The 22,943-nt window shown below is 42.9% G+C and overlaps 2 protein-coding genes across 2 annotated transcripts in view; both read right to left on the bottom strand.

Moving 5' to 3' along the window:
• sh3gl2a (SH3 domain containing GRB2 like 2a, endophilin A1) overlaps positions 1-8,478 on the bottom strand; it is a gene marked incomplete at both ends in the record, with an annotated part of 32,557 nt that extends 24,079 nt beyond the window's left edge. The window contains one exon of the mRNA XM_079159236.1: positions 8,434-8,478. Coding sequence (XP_079015362.1) covers positions 8,434-8,478 — 45 coding nt within the window. The remainder of the gene's footprint in view (positions 1-8,433) is intronic.
• An 11,010-nt stretch (positions 8,479-19,488) lies between these two features.
• Positions 19,489-22,943, bottom strand: part of cntln (centlein, centrosomal protein) — an 83,051-nt gene continuing 79,596 nt past the window's right edge. The window contains exon 27 of the mRNA XM_079159717.1: positions 19,489-20,269. Within this exon, the coding sequence (XP_079015843.1) occupies positions 20,159-20,269 (111 nt within the window). The 3' untranslated portion in view covers positions 19,489-20,158. The remainder of the gene's footprint in view (positions 20,270-22,943) is intronic.

The following is a 22,943-nucleotide window of genomic DNA, read 5'->3' on the forward strand; positions in this document are numbered from 1 at the left end:
TTTAGTTTTGTTCCTTCTGTTTTGCCGATTGTGATCCTGTGAATGCTTCTTGTTCTCAGGACTCTCTTTCTCTCTCTAATCTCAATGAGACCGCCAAATTAAATTAGGATTAAATACATAAAATGAAAAATGAAATTGGTTTACTCTCTCGCGACACATTAACTGTGGAATAATCATTTAACAAAAAACCTAATGGTATTAGTATATTGTGTAATACTACTGAACTTTAGCCATATAAATGGTCAATACCTTTCAAATTTTAAGGGGAAATACGCAGAACACTAAAGTACCAAAGGCTCATTCGTCATGTCTGATAAGACAAACCTTTACCCATCACTTAATTACAGGTCCTAGGAATTACCCTTTTCCAGCCCTAAGCCATCGGCCGTCTCTCCTGCAGTGGTTGATGCGCCAGAATATATAAAATGTCAGTCCTGAATAAAACATCAACCATGGCCTGAATACTGATGTTGGGAGAGAGAGGATAAGAAATAAGGGAGTGGAAAAGAGCGAAAGAGAGAGAAACCACGCTCAGTGACAAACAACAGCTCACTTTCTACAGACAAACCAAAACCGCTAAAGCGACCGTCACTGTCAAAACGAGAATGACTGAATCTGGAGGACACCAATGTTTCCTTCACTCAGAACATCTTCGGTCAATCACAGATTTTCAACTGGCTAAACATTGTTCATTCACATTTTCTCTACATGAGGACATCTAGTGTGTTTACCCCCCCAGTGCTGTTGTTGAACATGCATCTGACCATAGGACGAGCCAAGAATAGGAATGGTGTCCGTCAGTCAATAACCTCCAGAACAGAGCTGACGTCAGAACGCTGAGAACTCCACAGTCCAGTTTTTAACCCTTAGAGCATGTGCAAATGTTGTTGTAAAGCTCGCTAAAGGATTTATGAGGTATGCAGGTAATTAACAAGAGCTTTTGTGAGAGGTGAGGTGATAGGGGTGACATTTTACATTCACACTTATCAAAAAAGTGTCACTGCTGCTGAGGATTGGTGAAAGACTTCCCTATTTGAAACCTTCGGGAAGGGAGCAGCCTTCAGAAGCTGGGATCCACCATCTGAGAAAAATATACACTGTTTGCACATGTCAGAGTAACAGAAATGTATGCCTGCTTAGCAAGCAAAGGACCGCAGAGTGTCCTGATGGAGACATAGTAAGGGCTCCACTGTGGTGAGTAAAAACTTGTTTTTAAGCTGGAAGTCAAATAACAAGCAAGACTGAAAGAAAAAGACGCAATGTGAGGGAAGGAAATAAATCACGCTTAAAAGAAGTAGGTACATTGCTGCAGGGGACTGTAATGCTGGACTGGATCCAGTGCAGCATCACTTTTGCTGCATTGCTGATCCACACTTGGCCAAAACTGGAAGCGCTGGGTCGGTTGGGACGAGTGCATTCAGCTCTTAAGTGATTATTTCAACAATGAGTCTCCGTCCTCTGACTCGTGAGAAAATAACAGACATGACACACCACACAGCATCCACACTTGATACTCAGCCAAGTATCCCTCAAAGTCACGCCCATGTTGGTCAATTCTAAACCTCAGGATTTACATCCAATGCCAAGATTCAGTGCCACTGCAACGTACGTAGTGAGGCACAAAGTGAGGGTGTAGAGGTCGGGGGGGTGGAGGGGTGTTTAGTGCGTTCGACTTTCACGTACCGGAGTTTGCATCGTGTCACAAACCTGAAACCTTTGCCTTTTTATTAACGATAACCTGGAAACTAAGTACTAACTAAGTTGCCTGTTGAACTCTGAGGTACTTGCACTTTACTCTCTTTGACACCAACATGATGAATGGGTTACCATTCTTCATTAACATCACGAAGATTCTCAATCCTTGATCTACAAAAAATTCATTCAGAACAAATTTGAATAATTTCCAAGAAAAATGCCAAACATATATAGCTTCTCGATTGAAGTAAAGTGAATTTTGGGAATTTGGACTGACAACGTTAATTCGAAGAGCTCTGGAGGATTTTGATTGGCATTTTTCATTTTCTTTAGACAAATAAATTAGTTGAAAAAATGATCGACACAATGTTTGGTGAAAGCAATTGTTAGTTGCAGCCTACCGGGAAATATGAGTGAAAAAATAAACTGGCATAGTACCAATATCAACTGCTAAAATGTAGTTTCTCCTAAAGCTTGCAAGAAGGTAAATCCCCGAAATCCCTGCAGATCGAGCGTCCTCCACACTTCCTCCTGTTTGACTTGGCCGAGTCCTTCCTCCTGCTCTCGCCTTCAGTATCTCTTGGCTGGAATTCTCCCTTTATCTCTCCGCCGCTCCCCATTACTGCTCAAGGCCGCTTTCGATCTACTTCTCTTTCCCCTTTCTTTTCTTCTCTTATCCCTCTTTCCTTGCTCCACTCTCTTTGCCCCTCCCGATCCATCTGTTATCTCCCAGCTGGATCTGTTTTACGCTGCACTGCAGTAGGCCCAAGTGAGGATCCGGGCTGGATGAGTCACCCACTCACAATCTGCTGCCCTAAAGCCCTGCAGGCGTCAGTCACATCCAAAGACCCCATTGCTGTCCACGGGCACACACGGATGTACAACTATGCACACTCACATGCGCGCGTGCACATACCCATTTCTGAGGAAAGTCAAGCCGGAAATACCTCTATCTACACTCGTACATGAAGAATTCACTTTAAATGGACCACGAAATTCCTTAATTAATTGCCTTTAAGCAACAAACTAAAACAAGACTGTTTCCAATTGCCAAATCATAATGCTACACACAATACAATGAGAGTAAGACGTGTAGTACTCATTAGTATTCAGCACACACACTGGGAAACCTCCAGTCGAACAAGGGCTGACTACAAAATAAAGGATTACTGCTCTGTTACCCGCTGTAAGAAATACACGACATCCAAATGTGATCGCCGTTTCTTACCTAAAAGGAGCCAGACAGATTCATTATGTACTGGAGCTACTGTGCCTTGACTGATCATTTTGTTTACATACAGAACACTACATTACATAACACTTCATGCTGTTTCCACAGCGGTACAGCAATGGTGTCTTGGCCAGGTTTTTTAGATTTTTCGCAGTCTCATGTTGAAATTCATTTCTCAAACATAAAGGATGACATCGCTGCCTGGAGTTCACCATGGGATGCGTCTTTCCAGTCTGCAGATGTTAATTTCTCATTTGTGCTGCCAGTAAATTTCCATGAGTATTTCATTTCTAATTTTAAACACCAAGTATCTAAATTTGGAACATTTGTACATGGCGTTGACTCAAATCTGGTGTTACTGATGTCGTACTGAATCAGTTGTACTGACATCCTAAATTCATCACCGCGATTCGATTCAATTCATTCATTTCATGACTATGATTATTAAAGTTAAAGTTAATGGACTGTATGCAGAATAGGAACATAGAATCAAATTATAGCTAAAATATACTCAAGGTATATTTAGCACACAATAATCACTTACAGATAGCATCTTATCTTATCGTAAGTTTTGTTAAGTGGACTAATGTGGACCTGATTAAGAGCAAAGGACTCCTCAGTGTTTAAGATGCAGCCGGGTCTAAAAGTGGGACTCTAGTAAGGTCAGATTTCGACAGACAAAAGGCTGTAGTAAAGGATGTAGGCTGTAGGATGTAGTGTTCAGCTAACTCTCAAATTCACCAACCTGATAGAAAAAAGAAAGAATAATGGAGGTTCAGACTCAATGGATTTAAACATGACGTGCATGTGGAAGCTGCCAAACCTGTGAGGAAACGTGATGGAATCTTTCCGACATTGACAAAGAAGCAAAGCAGCCATTTCATCTGGAGAAGCTGCAAGACCACCCCCCCCCCCCCCCCCCCAAAGACTCTTCTTTTTGTTTCCCTCCTCTCACTCTGGCACACTTTCTCTAGCTCTCTTGCCATCCTCTTGATCTCTCTCATGCAGTTTCTATTTAATCAACATATTTTTGTCTTCCTGCCGGCAGCACACACTCACTGTACAGAGATAAAGTATTCTCTCTGCAACCGTAAGACAAACATAAAAAGAACTGGGGTTTGATTGAAATGTAACAACAAGCAGAACTGTAACAGACGCACAATGCAGTTTACGTTCTTCCTCCATTAGTTGAGGCTATAACAACCCTGAAACAAAAGCCTCCCCACATTAGCACTTTCGCACGCATACGTGACTCTCTCCGTGGGAACAGCGCCATCATGAAAGTAGCATCTGCTCCGCGCATGACTCATTTGACTCTAAGGTGAAGTTGACTTGTGACGCAAAAAGCCAGCAATCGCCACCTCTATAGAAATATGCCAGACTGAAAGATTACGTCTTTAGCTTAAAACGATAAGGAGGAGAGTATCAGGTGTCATTTTTTATAGCAGGCTGATGTTATTTTTAAAGTACAAATAGTCTCAAGGTATTCAAATCTATTACAGCGTATGAAGAAGTATATTTATAACACAATCCACAGTAGGAAAGCGTAATGTATAGCTGGATAAATAAATAAATATTTTTTGAAAAGCCAATTTGTAGTGGACCTGCTGGGGTTTCCCCTTCATGCCCCGTGCTTCCATTCTCTTTAAAATGGCCCCCGTGATTAATGCTCCACTATGAGCCGGGATGTCCTTGGGTGACAGAGAGAGAGATGTCTTCCATCGGAGAAAACTGTGATTGGTTGAAATAAATTACTTTTTTTTTTTTACCATTAAATAAATAATACATTACCCAGTGAGGTATTTAAGAAGGTGACGCTGAAGTTGTGTGAGCATGAGTGTGTGTGTTTGTGTTAATCTCATAAAACACATGTCACTCCATGGCATTCAGCCTTTTATGGGCCTGTTTGTCTCTGCACAAAGGCGACTGCGGCTAAGTGGAGCGCAGGGCCATCCTTCAATCAGAGGATCGGCAGTTCGATCCCCGGCTCCGCTAGTCGCATGACGATGTGTCCTTGAGCAAGGCACTTAACCCCAAAATTGCTCCCGTAGCCGTGCCTAAGGTTTAGAAATGTGATAGAATCTGAATTGTAAGTCGCTTTGGATAACAGCGTCTGCTAAATGAATGTAAAGTCTATAATGAAGAAATGCTGCAAGACCCCATGCACAACAATGAGGATTTTCCATTTCTCACAAAGCAGATGCTGTACCCTTAATGTCAGACAGAGCCACGCAGCTAATTAGCAATTAAGTGATGCAATGCGCCACTATAAGGTCAATTTAGCATTTAAGGACGTGCAATCTGCTCCAATCTACAAATAAACCAGAAAACATTATCGCAGCTCCACTTATTTATTTGAATATTTGATGTTGAAATGTTATGTCATCACAGATATTAGGCCTAACATGTCCTGTCCTCTGCTGTCCATATGACTCTGCTTTCCATAGCTTGAGACAAATGAAATGGTAAATCGATGAGTGACTGAATATTAAGACTGAATATTTGATACAGAACCTTAATTATTTTTTTTTTGTAGGGCTAGGTAATACATTGATATCATATCAATATCGTAATATGAGAGTAATATGAGACTAGATATCGTCTTAGATTTTGGGTATTGTAATGTGGCATAAGTGTTGTCTTTTCCTGGTTTTAAAAGGTGAGTTGTATGTAAACAAATTACAGTAAAGCGATAAAATGTTCTGAACTCATCAGACTGTTCTATTATTATTATTTCTCCATAACACCCACCCCTAGTTTGTTATGTATTCTATTTCAATTTCATAGCATCTCTAAAGCTAACAAATTAGCATGTCATATCTTGCCTGTTTAGTCCATACAGAATCCACAATGTAAAAATGACAATTTCTTTTTAGTGCTGGACAACTTCTCGGCTTGGCCCAGTTTTAACCAGCGGAGACTCCACGATACTGGTCCCAACCAAGACATAGTCCAGCACATAGCCACCCCATGAAACAGGTTTTGCTACCTTTGGACAGAACCAGGCTAGCTGTTCCCCCCGTTTCCAGTCTTCATGCTAAGCTAAGATAACAGGTTGCTAGTGGTATAGCTTCATATTTACTGTAAAGACATGCGAGCGGCATCGATCTTCTCATCTAAATCTCGGCAAAAAATCAAATAATCATATTTACTAAAAATGTAAACTATTCCATTTATGCTGATAACCATTCTGCCAAACTCCTGTCTGATTCTTTTTAGATCCCTGATCCCATCTCTTAATCCCTCTGACCTCCTCCCCATGTGTTGGGGTGGAAACACTGCTATGGTCTGGTTGCAGGATGTGAGTGTAAGTAGCCAGATTGCTGGGTTGCTGCCTTGGTGAGTCTGGGCCTGGATTACAGGGTTATGGCACGGAAACAGAGGGGTTGATGAGAGCCTTCTGCCACTGGGAGTCTGGGGGACGATGACTCTGTGTGTCTGTGTGTGTGTGTGTTGGGGGTGTGTGTAATGCTGAGGAACAGACGACAGGAGACCACAGAGACAGCTAACTCTGAGCCTCGAGCTGCCTGAAACGCATTGGGAGTAAAACTGTAATGAAGACTGAAATAAATATACAAATTCAGGCACATTTCCTGCTTATTTACACATTCAACAACGCCTCTTTATGCATGCACACTGGGAGCCACATAACTGTATGCATGTTTACAGATATAAATGCTCTGACGCACACTCGCCTCACACACACACAAGCGTTTCAGGCTGTAAAGAAACATCTGCAGGGAGAGTCGGGGCTCTAATAGGTGACAATACACTCATCAGACAGAATTAACACAATCGCTGCAGCCATCTAACGTCCCGTGTGAGCTGCTGTCTGCTTCCAATCTGATCAAATGAGCTTTAAAACCGAAAAGTGCGTTATCAGCGGAACGCACGCTTTTTCAATTGTTCTTTTTATTGAATCCTTCAATATTATGAAACTCTCAGATGCCATTTTATTTGGATCTGCAAGTGCCGCTCTTCAAGAATAACAACATCCCTGTGTCTGGCTTTAATCATCATCACAAGCCTCTCAAATGTCAATACGACATTAGCAAAGATATAAATAACTAATGGCGGCATAAATGAACTAAAAATACAACACCATACCCCCAGTGTATCGCCATATTGGATCCCAGCTGTTAAATGTGTAAATTAACTCCTGTTCTCACAAACTGCTGCATTGGTCTCCGTTCTTCAGGTCCAACATGTAATTAATAGAGTTTCAATATCTACAGATGCCGACCTTCAAGATATACGCTATTGAGAATTATAAAGATGAGGAATGAAGCAAACTGGGAGCTGAAACTAAAGGCCAATTTGGAGAGTGGGTGAACTGGAGAACAAGGACAGGATGAAGCAGCCTGTGTGTGTGTGTGTGTGTGTGTGTGTGTATGTGACTCAACCAGTCTCCGGGTGTCCTGCTGTGTGAGGCCTGAAGCTGACTCTCAGTGTTACTGTGACTCACCACTAGAAAAAACCTTCCTCAAACGCTCCCAGCTATCACCGGAAATAAACGTCAACTCAAAGCCCTGGAGTTAGTGAAAGGCTGCGGGGACAGATCAGTCTCGGACCATCAAGATCCCAGAGGTGACCTGTGGTGACCTGCGGCCACGACTCTGACGGCCTCCGTTGTTACTGAGAATCCAAAATAACTAAGGGATGGATGGAGGAAGCCTGTGAGTAACCTTGAACATGGTCTCATGCATTAGGCCTATATACGTCTAGAAATATCACGTGATTCAGCATCAGAAATGGAAAACTTTATTTAATTCAGCACTGTGTCCCGCAATAAAAGACAAGTGCGTTTAGAGGGCGCCGAGGTCGTGGCGTGTCGCTGCTGATTTGAGCGGATTTCCGCCAAGGCGCACTTAACGATTGCATAACATGGTGCGCGTCGGAGTTCCCCCTGTGGTTGGCTGAAAGAAACACCGATTTAAACCGCCCTGCGTTTGGGGCAACAACTTGCGCATCAGTGCGAGCGGCTGCCATGAGCTGCAGCTCTGGTGCTTTTCTGCTGTGCGGAATGTCATCTGAAGGGTACAGAGAGGAGCTGACATCCCCGACATCACTCATCATCATCATCATCATCATCATCATCACAACGTCGTGCCACCTGCCTCACAGACGGCCAAACAGACACAGGGCCCGAATGAATGAATGAATGAATGAATGTCTTCGGCGGTATGCATCAAATAACCTCGGTGAATTACAACGGCGAATGCAGTGCAAAACACGAGTCGCCTAATAAATTATTCCACTGGTGCAACGCTGCACCATCTTTTCCGTGGATTTCAGCACCGGGAAAGCAATGCGTAAGTGATTTAGAGGTAACAGATGGAGAACGATTACAGCAGCCGTGTGCAATACGAGTGCAACGCGAGCTGTTCCAATTGAGACAAATCTCTACTATCCAAACGCCACGCCACTGTTGTTGTTTTTAACAATAACACTCTCCCAACATGACGACGTGAGGAGATCTGGCGTTCAGGGCGTCGCGTGCCTCTTACCTGAGTGGCTTTGTGGAATTGCTTCTTCAGCCCCGCTACAGACATGGTTGCTGCACGGTGGTTCTAGCTGGAAGTAAATTATGGACTTGATGCTGCAGGTTCGCGAGGGAGGAAAATCTCGGCCCTAATTGTATCTGGTGATGATCTTGCAACCGTGGCTAACCCCCGTCTACGCTGGTCTTCGGCAGAGGGATGTCCTGTGGGAAAGGGGCTGACTAAAGCCCCGGTCAGGCTATTGGACGTCAGACCCACATGTCTGAAAAACGGCGCTGACGTCGGAGCCAGCTCCTCTTAAAGCGGCCGCCTCCTCACCACGGCTGAGTAGGTAGCAGGAGGCTGAGCTGTTTCTAATCTGAACTGGTTTAGTAGATGGACGAGGACAAATTTGGGCAGGGCGACATATCTTTAGAGCGGTGCTGGACTGTAACCGAGTACATTTACTCAAGTACTGTGTTTACAAAGTCGAGGTGCATGTAGGGGCCTACATGAGTATTTCCATGTTATGCCATTTAATACTTATGATGACTAAAGATACTCCACTACATCTCAGAGGCACCTATGGCCTCTCTCCATTTCATTTATCTTACTGCTTTAGTTACTTTTCAGATTGCCATGTTTTAAATACCCTTCCTGTCCGATGAAAACCATGTAACTACACATTTCGTGATTTTGGATTCTGCTGATAAACTGAAGGACTAAGTGTTCCTTTGTATTGAGAAAAATACGCAACATAATTAAAACCTTTCTTGGATTAGCTGGGAAATGCGTTGAGCTGAACACAGGGCTATTTTTCTTATATGAAAAGTTGACTTTTTAGATATACAGTGATGTGAAAAATGATTTGCCCCCTTCTTTATTTTTTTGCATATTTGTCACACTTAACTGATTCAGATTATCAAACACATTTTAATATTAGACAAAGAGAACCCGAGTAAATACAAAATGCAATTTTTAAATGATGATTTCATTTATTAAGGGGAAAAAGCTATCCAAACCTACCTGGCCCTATGTGAAAGAGTAATTGCCCCCTCCTTGATAAATCATAAATGAACTGTGATTAACCAAATTTTTTTGGAAAGCTGAGTTCAATTTCACTGGCCATACCCAGGCCTGATTACTGCCAGACCCGTTGAAACAAGAAATCACTGAACTAGAACCTGCCTGACAAAGTGAAGTAGGCTAAAATATCTCAAAAAGCAACACATCATGCTACGGTCTAAAGAAGTTCAAGAACAGATGAGAAACAAAGTAAATGACATGTAGCCGTCTGGAAAGGGTTGCAAAGCCATTTCTAAGGCTTTGGGACTCCAGCGAACCACGGTGAGAGCCATTATCCACAAATGGAGAATTGAACAGTAGTGAACCTTCCCAGGAGGGGCCCGCCTACCAAAATTACTCCGAGAGCGCATCGACGACTCATCCAGGAGGTCATAAAAGACCCCACAACATCTAAAGAACTGCAGGCCTCACTTGCCTCAGGTCAGTGTTCATGATTCAACAATAAGAAAGAGACTGGGCAAAAATGGCATCCATGGGAGAGTTCCAAGCCGAAAGCTGAGCAAAGAGAACACAAATGCTCGTCTCACATTTGCCAAAAATCATCTTGATGATCCCCAAGACTTTTGGGCAAATATTCTGTGGACTAACGAGACAAAAGTTGAACTTTTTGGAAGGTGTGCGTCCCGTTACATCCGGCGTAAAACTAACACAGCATTTCATAAAAACAACATCATACCAACAGTCAAACGTGGTGGTGGTAGTGTGATGGTCTGGGGCTTTGCAGCTTCAGGACCTGGACGACTTGCCATAATTGATGGAACCATGAATTCTGCTCTCTACCAGAAAATCCTGAAGGAGAATGTCCGGCCATCAGTTCGTGACCTCAAGCTCAGGCACACTTGGGTTATGCAGCAGGACAATGATCCGAAACACACACCAGCAAGTCCACCTCTGAATGGCTCAAAAAAAGCTAAATGAAGGTTTTGGAGCGGCCTAGTCAAAGTCCGGACTTAAATCCGATTGAGATGCTGTGGCATGACCTTAAACGAGTCGTTTCTGCTCGAAAACCATCCAATGTGGCTGAATTAAAACAATTCTGCAAAGAAGAGTGGGCCAAACTTCCTCCACAGCGATGTGAAAGACTCATTGCCAGTTATCGCAAACGCTTGATTGCAGTTGTTGCCGCCAAGGGTGGCACAACCAGTTATTAGGTTTAGGGGGCAATTACTTCTTCACATAGGGCCAGGTAGGTTTGGATAGCTTTTTTCATCAATCATCATTTAAAAACAGCATTTTGTATTTACTCGGGTTATCTTTGTCTAATATTAAAATGTGTTTGATGATCTGAATCATTTAAGTGTGACGAATATGCAAAGAAATAAAAAAATCAGGAAGGAGGCAAATATCATCATTGTGGTTCTTAAACATATCCTGATCTTACATTAAATATTGTGCAATGCTGTACATTAAACCACCCAACAGTATATAAAGTACAGTCAAAATGATCTACAATGCAATATCCAGATCCATACAGCAGGAATATTAACCTCAAAACATCACATTTAATAGTAAAACACTGTTATTACATTATGAGTATTTTTACATTGGATAATTTAATTTAGTACATTTTACTGATAATACTGAACGCAGGGCTTCTACTTCTATTGGAGTATTAGTAATTGTACAGTAGTTGTAAATAATCTGAATCCTTCTTCCTGGTTTAAACTCTCAGTATCAGCATTGATAGATCCAGTTTATGTGCTTTACTGCAGTTTTGTTGTCTTTACTGCAAATCAGATGAACAGGCTTTACACTATACCATCACCTGAGAAATACAGAGAGAAACACTTGGATATACAAATAGTTTTCGGTGCTCAGACTTTTAATGAGTCCATGACTTGTACAGAGAAACCTGACAGCTTTAACAGGCACCACTTCTCCAGCACCCTGGACAGCGCCCATCAACAGAGAGACAACTTAGTAACGTTCCTTCTATTCCATCCGTGAAACCGGCTCTACAGTACAAATAGAATAACGAATGAAAACCTATAAAAGAAAAGCAATGAGGCAACATGTGCACACCTTCACACACTAAAGTGAGCTGAGAGAAATACGAGAATATATATATATATATACATACAAAAGAATACCTTCGTTTTCATGATAATTATTAAAACAACATTTACATTTGACTGTAGCTTGAGGACGTTTACTGAGATCCATGCTAACTACTGAATTTATGTCGATATCGAAAGTTCATTTTTGACCCTGGAAACAGCAGTTGACCATCAGCGGTTTTCAATCTCACCACACGGTCCATTCTGTTCTGGAGCTTTGGATCGTATCACACGATCCTCCTCAAGAATTTGCCCAGCTGTGATGGAGTAGATGGTCATATTTCTGAACACTTTAAGGACCTTGTGGTGACAGTGTTTTGTCAGCTATTGACAGCTTCCCACATTGTGGGCACAACACATTTGTCAACTAACTCAAGTTTCCAAATCATATGTGTGAATGAGTACATCAACACGTAACATCATGACCATGTGCCATCAATCAGTCAACTCAGATGGCGCGTAAAGGCACAATAAGCTGCTGTTGTATCATGGCAGTATGTTGGATACCTGATTTATTTCAAACAAAACTGAAGGTGAGCGTGTCGACATTCATTTACAGATAATAGCGGATGTGGGTTTATGAGTGTCATGTAATGCGTATAGAGCTAAAAGACATTGTGTTGTAAAAAAGAAAAAGAAAAACGCAAATTTCTACGAATGCACACGTTTCTAACCGCACTGTACCGGTCCGCTACGCCCACCCAAACTCAATCCCAGTCATCACGATATCATTTGGTTGATAGGATTTAAATCCTGCACGGATCTGCGGCACTAATGCGAATAATGGCTCTGAATTAAAGTCAAGGAGTCACCTGCACACATTTATCAGCTCAGAGGCAGCCCCCTCGACGCCAGATGGCATGGTCGATTGTGGTGGGACTACTTGGGTAGACAGTCAGAGACGGATCCCATATGGCTACTGTTACAGCCCTGGAATAAGACTCGGAGTGACGATCACCAAACGGGCTATGACGTCCTAAAGACGGCCATATCTGCGACTGTGACATGTCCAAATAAACCAAAAAGAGGCTGTATATTCGAAGCTGCTTCCGTGTAGGAACTTTCCAAGACGAGAGATGCAACATTTAGGATACAACAGAGTTGTGAAATGTTATATTTATGACCTTTCATCTCGGACCCCTTCCTTTCTACCATGTCTAACACCTTTCTAACGCGTTTACATACAGCTCGTCTCTTGATCTCAACGCGTAATTGCAAAGCAAACACAATGTATGTACACCAGGCCAATAAACTGCTGTAATTAACGCGTGCAGTGTACATAGTCCTCACCATTAGACCACACACTGGGTGTAAGAAATGCAAACACTCACGCAGGCTATGAACTGTGAGACCAATCCACACAAGATGTGCGTATGTTATGAACAGTTAATTACACACACACATCCTCTTTATCTATTTAACGATGTATTTGTTGTTCCACAACTCCATCATTATCAACACTGCGGTTTGACTGCTGGATCTTACTGTGCTTTTATTCTCACACAGTGTTTCATCATGTACTCATGTAACGACCAAACTCCACCACAACGGATTATGTAGAGAGGCTGTGCTGGTTAAAGTAAGGACAAACATTTGTTATGTTAGTGGCGCCATCCTGTGGAAGAAGAAAGGAATTATCCATCCATCCATCCATCCATCCATCCGTCTCTCTGTCTGTCCGTTGCTCACACCAAGACACCAAACTAAACTTGTGCTTTTAATGAAATGTCAAAAAGGTAATCCCGAAAACGGGTTGCAAAGGCAATTCAATCATTTATTAATCACTGATGCATAAATCCATATTACTTACTTAAGATACCACCACATGCAGAGTCTACGTCACAAACATACATGACTTCAGGGGTCAAAAGTTTAAAAAAAAATCACTGAGGATGTCAAAATTATAATTATATATAAGATGTATATATGTATATAACAGGACTTGTATACAAGTCCTGTTTTTATACATTATACAGCTCTGCCCACTGACCAATAATTCCCAATCTATGATGCTTTGCTTCCACCTGGTGGTAGGAAATGATGCAGCAATCGAGATGCGTCCGTGTGTAAGAGGGTGAAAACTGCCGTGCAACACATATGAATACAGTATGTTGCATGAATCCGATCAGACCAGCTCCACAGTGAAAGCTGCATACGTACGAGGGTAGATCGGATATATTGCAGCAGCACCCTGAACACCTGTTTTGTTTAAATAGCTCTTGTTGGCTAACAGAGGAATTAGGAGTGATACATCAAACCGGCTGACAGTGACCTGAGTGCAGTTCTTTGCTCAGTTTTCCTGCTCGCTGGCCTCAGCGGGCAGCTCTGATAAAGTGCTTGGTCCCACGGCTCAGTGATCTGTATGTGGCCTGAAGTGAGTCTCCATTTGTCTTAACTCATGAGGCGATAAATCTCACCTGCACTGAACAGACAGATGGAGGCTGAGCTCGAAAAAAATACGAGATCGTTGCCATTAACTTTATTACACTGACCACTTGTCTCATTTTTTGTCATCATCTCTGACTGCAAGTTGGAACAGTATGACGTTTTCTGATTAACACACTACTAACACGTTCATGTTTTATAACAGAGTGACGGTCGTATTTGTGCTTTTAAACTCTTATTTCTGCCGTATATGTTGGATTTAGAGCCGAATACCTGCTTGTATTAATATTTAAATGCTAACTGATGTAAATATTCCTCACTTTCGGAACCAATGATCTGTCAAACTCGGTCACTTGGGAGAGCAACTTTCTCCCAACCTGATGAAGCACATATTTTCTGTCCTCAGACGTGAAGCTTGGAGGTTTCAGCTGAGGTCCAAGGAGGTAGATCATTTTTTGTGAGGAGGCTGAGCAGAGTGACAATCACGATTATTGGCTTCCACACTTCACACAGGTACACTATTCATGTCTGCCAATCAATAAGAACGGATCATGCGGGACATTGACAAGGCATGTAAATCAAAACAGCAAAACTAAATTCAGAGTTCTACCAACAACAGCTTTTTAAACTCTATCTTGTCCACAGAGCACAGTGTTACTAACAACATCCTAATATTCCTGGTTGAGGTCAACAGTTCTCCTCCACCATGAGTGCCCTACCCGAGTCGCCAGAACCTCTTTCAGGCCAGCCATCAATCAGGGGCGTAAATATAGACATTGCAGGCAGTACGGCTAAACTGGGGCCGTTTAGATGGGGGCCAGGACCATAAACAGAGCGGGACCTCTAACAATGTGTAAGGCAGTAAATGGGCCTTAGTGTTCAAAGAAAAACGTTTGCTATATATCTCTGTCATTCATTCAGTAGCAATCCATGAAAAAACCTTTCAAAAAAATAGTTTCTTTGGTATGTATATATAAAAAAAAAAGCATATACAGATATGCAATGAGGATTATTGGGTAATATTGATGTCAAGTTTCTATTTGATCATGTGACGAGACGATACGATATACGGTACCTAGTTTAGGCGCACAATCTGTCAAGACTGACAAGCCGAGCACATCTGCAAGCCGAGCGAGCAGTCATGCCTTTGAAACATAAAAGCGTCAGTAAAAAAAAAAAAGCGTGTGTGAGCTTCATAACTAGTAACTAGTGTGCACTAGGGCCCATCATAATATTGTGCACTGAAGTCCGTCGTAACAACCTTACGCCGCTGCCATCCGGTTCCAACCCTCACGTATGATCATGAGCTCTCTGGGCAGTCAGGCACCGGACGTACAAGCCACGTTTGCAGTTTTCTAAGGGTCAACCAACTGTGAGGGGACACAGAACACCCTAATTAATTGTTTACTTTAATTTGACCATTACTAGTTTTGCGAAGGTCCCTTTAAATGCTCAGGAGACACCTGTTCTCGCACTTACAGTCACTTGGATTAATTGTCTGCATCTGTGAACTAGACACATTTTGAATCACATCTTCCTGCTTGTTTCTGTTCACCTTTGAGGCAACAACCCTCAAGAAACTGAACTTTCACTCCTTTAAATTATCTATAAAACCGTAACAAATTGTCACGTTTGTACTTCATCGTACATGAACACCCGTACAAGTTGAGTCCACAAAAGCTGCCGTTGTATATCTGTGAGGAAAATGCGTGCGTAGGTGTAGATGGAAAACACAGGATGGGCTGGGACAGCGGACCCGGGGTCATTTGTCACACATATGCCAGTCGTGTCACTGGAGACAAACCACTAACACACACCAGGCCATGGTCATGTGTTCATGTGTTTCGTAATGCCTACCAATCCCCATGCCATCCCGCTCCACTCAAACATGCTAATGTACCTGTGCTCGGCTCTAATTGGTCCCAGTGATGCTCGCCCTGCTCCACCTGTGTTCATGGGAAGCCTCCAGTCAGTCCTGCAGTCAGGCCCCCGCCACTGCGTGCGAGCGTGCAAGTGCTAATATTATGCAAACAAACACTTCTTTGTTGTTTGGCACTCTTTGCACCGACCCGCCACTGTGGAAGAACGGGAGAAGGTAAGTAAAGGGAAAAGGAGAAAGGAATAAGGGGTGGGTGAGGGGGGGGGGGGGGGGGGGGGAGTGCTTGAATTCATTAGTGTGATTACCTGAGGTGTGCTACTTTACAGGGGGTAATCTGCCAGCCCGCTTCATACCCTCCAAACTTCAGCCGGTCCGCTAATGAGCGCTTGGAAAAGTTAGTCAAGGTGGAGAGGTGCTTTGAGGAGCTATACACCGCAGACTAAGGTGTTATTATATATGCTGGAGCAAAAAAAAACAAAGGATGCTCTTGATTTTATAACAGCTATGAAGACTGATACTGTTTGAGCAGTTTATTTTGATTCTGAATGCACAAAACAAAACGGCCGTATGGATAGTGTGCCAATTGGTGAACTCAGAGCCTCACAAAAAAAGATCCCCCATATTTGAAAGCATGACATCTCTGATAACAATAAAGTACACACCGAAGATATGATATTAGACACATCTTCTACACCGTTTGAGTCAACATCCCAGATTAGTCACAAGGACGCCAGAGGGTTCAACATCCAAAGAGTCGCTTCTCTCTGAGGTGATGTTGCTGGACTGTAGCTTCCCTTCTACGCTGTGAGAGACTGTGGATTAGAGACCAGATCAACCCCTCTCCCATTCTTTTTTCCTCTCTTTTTTTCCTCCCCAGGAGCTCAGGCCATGGCTTTAGAGAGACAGCTGCCATGAGCAAGGCTTAGGACAGTCCACGGGGACGGAGAAAGTGAGAGTGTCAAAGAACACGCAAAGTGCAGGAACAGCTTGGTTACGATGGACAAGACAAAGAGGTGAGAGCAATACAAAAAAGGAAGCCAGAGGAGATATATATATATATGTATATAGATCCTGTAACTTTCCCCTTCCTCTTGCCCTATGCCTCTGCTTTATCACACAGCATCAAAACATAGCTTTAGTCCCCTGAGTGGCTGGCCTTTTTATCTGCTCCCTAGCTTCCCACGGCGGGCCGCATCCACCCATAATCTGCTGCCGTTTCATGTCTGGAGTGCTGTAGAGGAGGATAAGGGACTTGTTGAAGTGAAGATCAATGAGGTTGTATACATAGCATATGTGCATCAGGAGAGTGTGATCCCTTTTTTCTTTTTAAGGTGGCATCTGATATAATGAAAAAGAAAACTATACACGGACGCATTTGAGGAGTCGTACCGTTTCTGTGATCTAAAAGTGAAAAAAATAATAATTAGGCTCTTGACACAAAAACAGTTGAGAGATAAATACAGAAGCGCGCTGAGATTTCTGTCATAAACTCAGCATCCTACCTTTTGTTTCCCAACCGTCTCCCTGTGGATCAAACATGAAGGATAGCCACAATGAAAACAGTAAACATGTTGCATTATACATTTGTCAAAAACACATTTGGCTGTATGTCACAAATACCTTGTTATTTAAGACAGTGCCAAGTGTCTGCGTGTGTGAAATCAAAGCAGACTGGTACATTGGCAGCAATAGTTGGGTGTGAAACTGTGTCAGTGAAGTAAGGGAGATCACCAGAGGCTGTTTTCTACTCACTCCACAGCTGGTTGACGAGCTCTGCGAGGACTAATTGTGCATCAGTTGGAGGCTGCAGAAATTCTCGGTTTGTGCTTTGACTGTTCTTTGTACTGTGGGCTTCCCGCCTTCCCACCCAAGTGGCACGCACACTCACACCAGACTGAGGGAACTTAAAAGTACCACAGAGAAGCCTTGGGACACAAACACACACATACACAAATCATCGATCGACCCCAAAGTCAACCCGTGACCCTGACCTCCTCTACCCCTCCAGGAACAATCGCCCTGCAGGAATCGGTGGAAAGAAAAAAAAAAAATACAAGAAAGTTGGATTTGAAAAGAAGTCGGGGCGAGAGAAAGAGATAAAGACGGAGAGAAAAAAATGACACCAAGTTGATTGTGTTGGAGTGAATAAAAGGGGAAGGGAGGAAAACTTTGCATTTGGAACTACTGATCAAAGTAATTCCCACAGGAAACCTCCCTTAATGAGAGCTGTACGAGAAAAGAAGGGTGGAAGACAAGGAGTGTGAAAGAGAAGAAAAGAAGGGAACAGCCCGCCATTCCTACACAGAAAATAAAGAGATGAATCATATACAGCGCCTAGTGGAAGACATGGTGTGTGTGTGTGTGTGTGTGTGTGTGTTGGGAGGGGGGTTGTTTGAAGGGTGTTTTCAAGATCGTTTTAACGTCTTCACTGAGGGAGCGTCAGAGGCAAGGCCAGGTTAATTAAACCCAAGGGAGTACCAACTGAGGGGGCCCACATTTGAATATGTCATAGAAATAGCACGAGTGTGTCAGCCGAGGCCGGGGCTCGGCGAGCAAACATGTTGACTATGCATTACACGCTAAAAGGAAGAGAGAGAATTAGAGAGAGTCAGACAGCAAAGGGGGGGGGGGGGCTCCGACATAATTTGCGTGGCACCGATGCTTTGCTCTTTTATACCCACTGCGCCACCGGATTTCTCTGAGTTATTAATGTTTGTCATTAGCTGCATTACCCTGGAGGACAGTGACTGGGGAAAAAAAACTGCAGAAATTTATATGGGACAAATATTGACAATAGCTGGCTCCTGGGTATTGGAGAGGAAGAAAAGATGCAAACTATGTTAATGAATGGTAATTAACCACAAGGGTTTGTCTCTCCTGGATCCTAGCTAAATTGGTCCCCGAGTTGCAGCGAGAGACAGTCCTGGCCTAATCCTTTATTATAAAAAGATAAAGGAAAACGACATCATTAGCATATATTTGAGAAGGGAGGGGGGATTAAAAAGTGGAATTATTTCTTTTTAATTCCTTAACGGAGGATTCTTCACACCATTGTTAATTATACATAACAAAAAGAAAGGAGGAATATGATGAAGAGGAAAACAAAAGCTAGGAGAGGTATAGAAGGAGTAAAAAAGAAAAAAAAAGCATGACTCGAAGGGAGGTGCGTGTGGTCTCTTGTGTAGGATGCCAACTCAAGGACAGAGGAGACCAGGATTATAGTTTAATATTCAAAATGAATAATACGAGTGGGAGGAAAAGGGAACCAGATAAAAGGGGGTTGGAGGTAGTTATGTCAAGGATGTAACCACTCCTCTAAAACACCCCTGTACTGTGCCCTGTGTGTGTGTGTGTGTGTGTGTGTGTGTGTGTGTGTGTGTGTGTGTGTGTGTGTGTGTGTGTGTGTGTGTGCTCACGTGGACCCTTGTTAATGATGTCAACAGCAGGGGTCACATGTTACAGACAGGAACCATGCCAACAGTCAGCTGTCAATCATGAGAGAGGTGTGAGAACCCTGCTGTCCACCAGAGCACCCTCAGTTACCATCACACACTGACTGACAGTCCTTTGAACTGCTGGAAAAATAAAATACACCATTCAGAAATACGACCATGAAATTCAATAATGCAGTCTTTGAAGACAAAAAAAAAAAAGAGAAATGGGTTTTTATTTTGAAATTAAGAATAGCTTTACAGCAGAAATCATTGATATTTAACATAATTAACTACTAAATTATCAACAAATAATCCACAAACAGATCATTTCCTTCAGTGCTGAATGAAATTCAGGGGGTCTTCAATCATTGCACATGTTCTCTGAGAGCAGCGTAGTATCGGGTCTGATAAATGGATCCAACCTTAGAGTGAATATTCTGCTCTGTGCTGCACTCTTGACTTTCTCAAAGTGTTGACTTGGCATCGCTAGGTCAAGTCCCTGCACCCTAAGGTCCTTCAGGTGCCAAATAAATTAGGTGGAGAGGTAAAAGAGAGCAAAAACAAAGTCCAACTTAAACATTAACGTAAGCATTTGCCTCATCACCCCAGGTCTGCGTTGAGAGTGGCTGCTGCACTGTAAATTAGCTTGGCGCTAAAGGGGCCCTGTCTGATAGACGTAGTGCACTGAGCGCTAACACAGATGTCGAGGGCTCATTTACAAAAGCCAGGCTGCTGAGTTGAGCCAGTGGACCAGAGTGAGTCGACAGCGCTTTTCTTACAAATATTGGTTCTGCTACCCCGGCTCAGCTTGGCTCAGTCCAGCTCCCACTGAGTAAGAACCGGGGAGGGAGAGAAGAAGGGAGGGAGGAAAAAGAAGAGGATGACAGTTTTCCCAGCCTCAGCCCAGGGAGTCAGGCTTTTTCGCTGACTGGTGTTACGAGCGTGGCCAGCTCTTCTGTCAGCACTTTCCTCTCCTTCATCTTCACGCGCACAGCCTCCATTAGCTGGCCGGCAGAGGGGATCTGCAGGGGAGGGAAAGGATAGAGAGAAAAAAGGGTGTGGGGGCGGTGGTAGTAGGGGTTAGAGAAAATGGGGAAAACACACAAATGCACCACTATTAAAAAAAAAATAAAAAAGAGTCAGATTTTTGACACCTGGCAGCTTTTCAGAGAGCCTTTGTGCTGTTTTGTGAAACAACAGAAGCTCAGATGGGGCCCGAGGACTTGTGAAACTTTTGAGGGACCGTCCGTGTCGAGTGTTTTGACAAAGCAATTCACAAAACAGGCTACACAGCAGAAGCTTCAACACCTAATCCCACACTTTACTGTTTTTTTTCCTAAGATTCCATTCTCAAATCAGTGGTACAGTAATGTACGATTCCTAAGTATTAAAGCATAGGTTCACATTTTTTCAAGTCTGTCTTAAAGCAACACTCGCATGCTCATATGTACATCTAAACAGTTCTTGTTTGACAAAATCCAGAGTTGTAGTTCTGTGCAAAAATGCACTCTTAGGTTCAAGCTAACGGTAGTCAGTAGTACGAGTCAGAATACTTAACGTATCTGCCAAATGAATCTTTTAAGGAGCAAATTCCCTCATTCTGTTACAGTCCCTTCACGCACTATTTAAAACACTTCTGCTTTAACCGTCACACGCTCGTCACACTACTCGTCTGTGTGCAGTGTCCAAAGTGTTGTAAATAGTAAGGCTTTAGGGAAGACGCATGTGTTTGGATGTACTTAGCACACGACTGGATAAATGAGACTTGGATTGTACTGCACGAGTTGTGTGAGAGCTTGTATACGAATGTGTTGATATAGTTTTGCTGTTGTTAAAAGGTGGATCCCCTTTATTTCAGTTCATCAAGACTTTTCTCGTTTTGAGTCTTCGTTCATCGCGCAGACCTGCGAGAAAAACATTTTATTCAAGAATTCAAGGTAACACGGGGGCGAATAATAGACATTTCAAATAAATGGTCAGTTTGTGGTTGAAGTATTCATTTACGGAGGAAACAATAGGGGACACATTTATAACATTGTATCCCCACTCAATTTAACAAACCTCACATGAGCGTCAGCTACATTTGAGAATTGATTTTGCATTGAGAAAGGTCTGTGGATTTTGTCCCTCATCTTACATTGTAATCGTGTCGGAGGGGGATCTCTTCTTGACCAATATGGGCAAGGGGAACGATTACGGCGTCCAGAAAAACTTTCAATGTACATGCGGGCGTGTGAGTAGTGTTTTGTGACAGACTTAAAAAATGATAAACTATCCTTTAAGCACAGGAAAATGGCATAAATTCCCCTTTTTTTTGGTGGGCTGACGACACATTCCTCTCTCTCCCCAGAGGGATAAGTTGATCAAGGCATGATTAAAACATCAAGATCATCACTGGGGACATTTACAGCATTGTTGTGTTTTTATTGGACTGTGTTTATGCTGGGAATGTGAGAGGATGGGAGCGGATGTCCACCTAATCATACAGGATTACAAAGGTCGGGTATGAAGGAACTACAGTATATGTGGCTGCTCCTCCGAGTTCTGGCTAATTTTGTTTTTCCTCTGAATCAACACAAGGATTTTATGGTCATTAGGGCACCTGATCAAAGGCAGGCATTCATACTGTATCACCCATAAATATTCACTTCAAGTTATGAGCAGCCTTTTACAAGCTCCTTTTTCATGCAAGGGAGACAAATTCATTCCCTAAGCAATTTTCTCAGTCACATGGCGTGAGATGAGATGTGGACTGGCCAAGCTGAAAATAGTGACTTCCATTTCATAAAATCTTTAGCTTTTTATCTCTAAAAAGAGAATGTGAAAACATAAGCTTGTTGAACCATACACGGAGAAAACGGGCTGACACAAGTCTGAATTGCTGTAACAAACTTCACTGAATAACATCTGCATCTGGGAATACACGGTATTGTTGCTTTGAAGTGATATACACAAACACATATTGGAATTAGGTCTGCAGCTGACATGTTTTAAGGACATTTGAAACTGTCGTCTTATCAATTTCCAATGAGTCTGGAGAGTAAGAACTTCAGAAACTAAAACACACGCAGTCCCCATGCCCCTTGACACATCTCTCCTCTTCATTAAAGGTAACAGGAGCAGGGAACACAAGGTCCTGTGTGCACACTGCACACATGCACACACACACGCATCCCGGGATGTATGTGTGTGTGTGTGCGTGTGTGCAGTGGGGAGTCAGTTCCAACAGCACTGGATGCATCAAACACACAGCGCTATTCCTCAGGGAACCACTACGCTGAAGTAACTGCTGAGACATCTCCCTCTGCCTCTGTCCTTCAGGGAGAATTCACTCTCCCTGTCTCATGCACACGTTCACATCAACACACACACACACACATGTGCACAATTTTCTAATCAGCTAATTGCACTTAGAGCCACTAACTATGCAAACAAACTAACTAAAATAGAGACACACCCGCACCACAAGGCTCTATGGGACAGCAAAGAGGGAGACTGGATCATTAAAAGTACTGATATGGGAATATGGGTAAACAACACTAACAGGTAAACATGATCTAGATACACCAACTGGAGTGAAATTTAAGTCTGAAACAGATTAAACCCCATCTACCTTTAATCCCTTCATTCATATAAACTGGGCAAGTTTTCATCTCAGGCAGAGACGATCAAGACACAAGGGAAAGAGAGCGAACC

This window comes from Pholis gunnellus, assembly GCF_910591455.1.
Source record: "Pholis gunnellus genome assembly, chromosome: 5".
NCBI classification, from domain to species: Eukaryota; Metazoa; Chordata; class Actinopteri; order Perciformes; family Pholidae; genus Pholis; species Pholis gunnellus.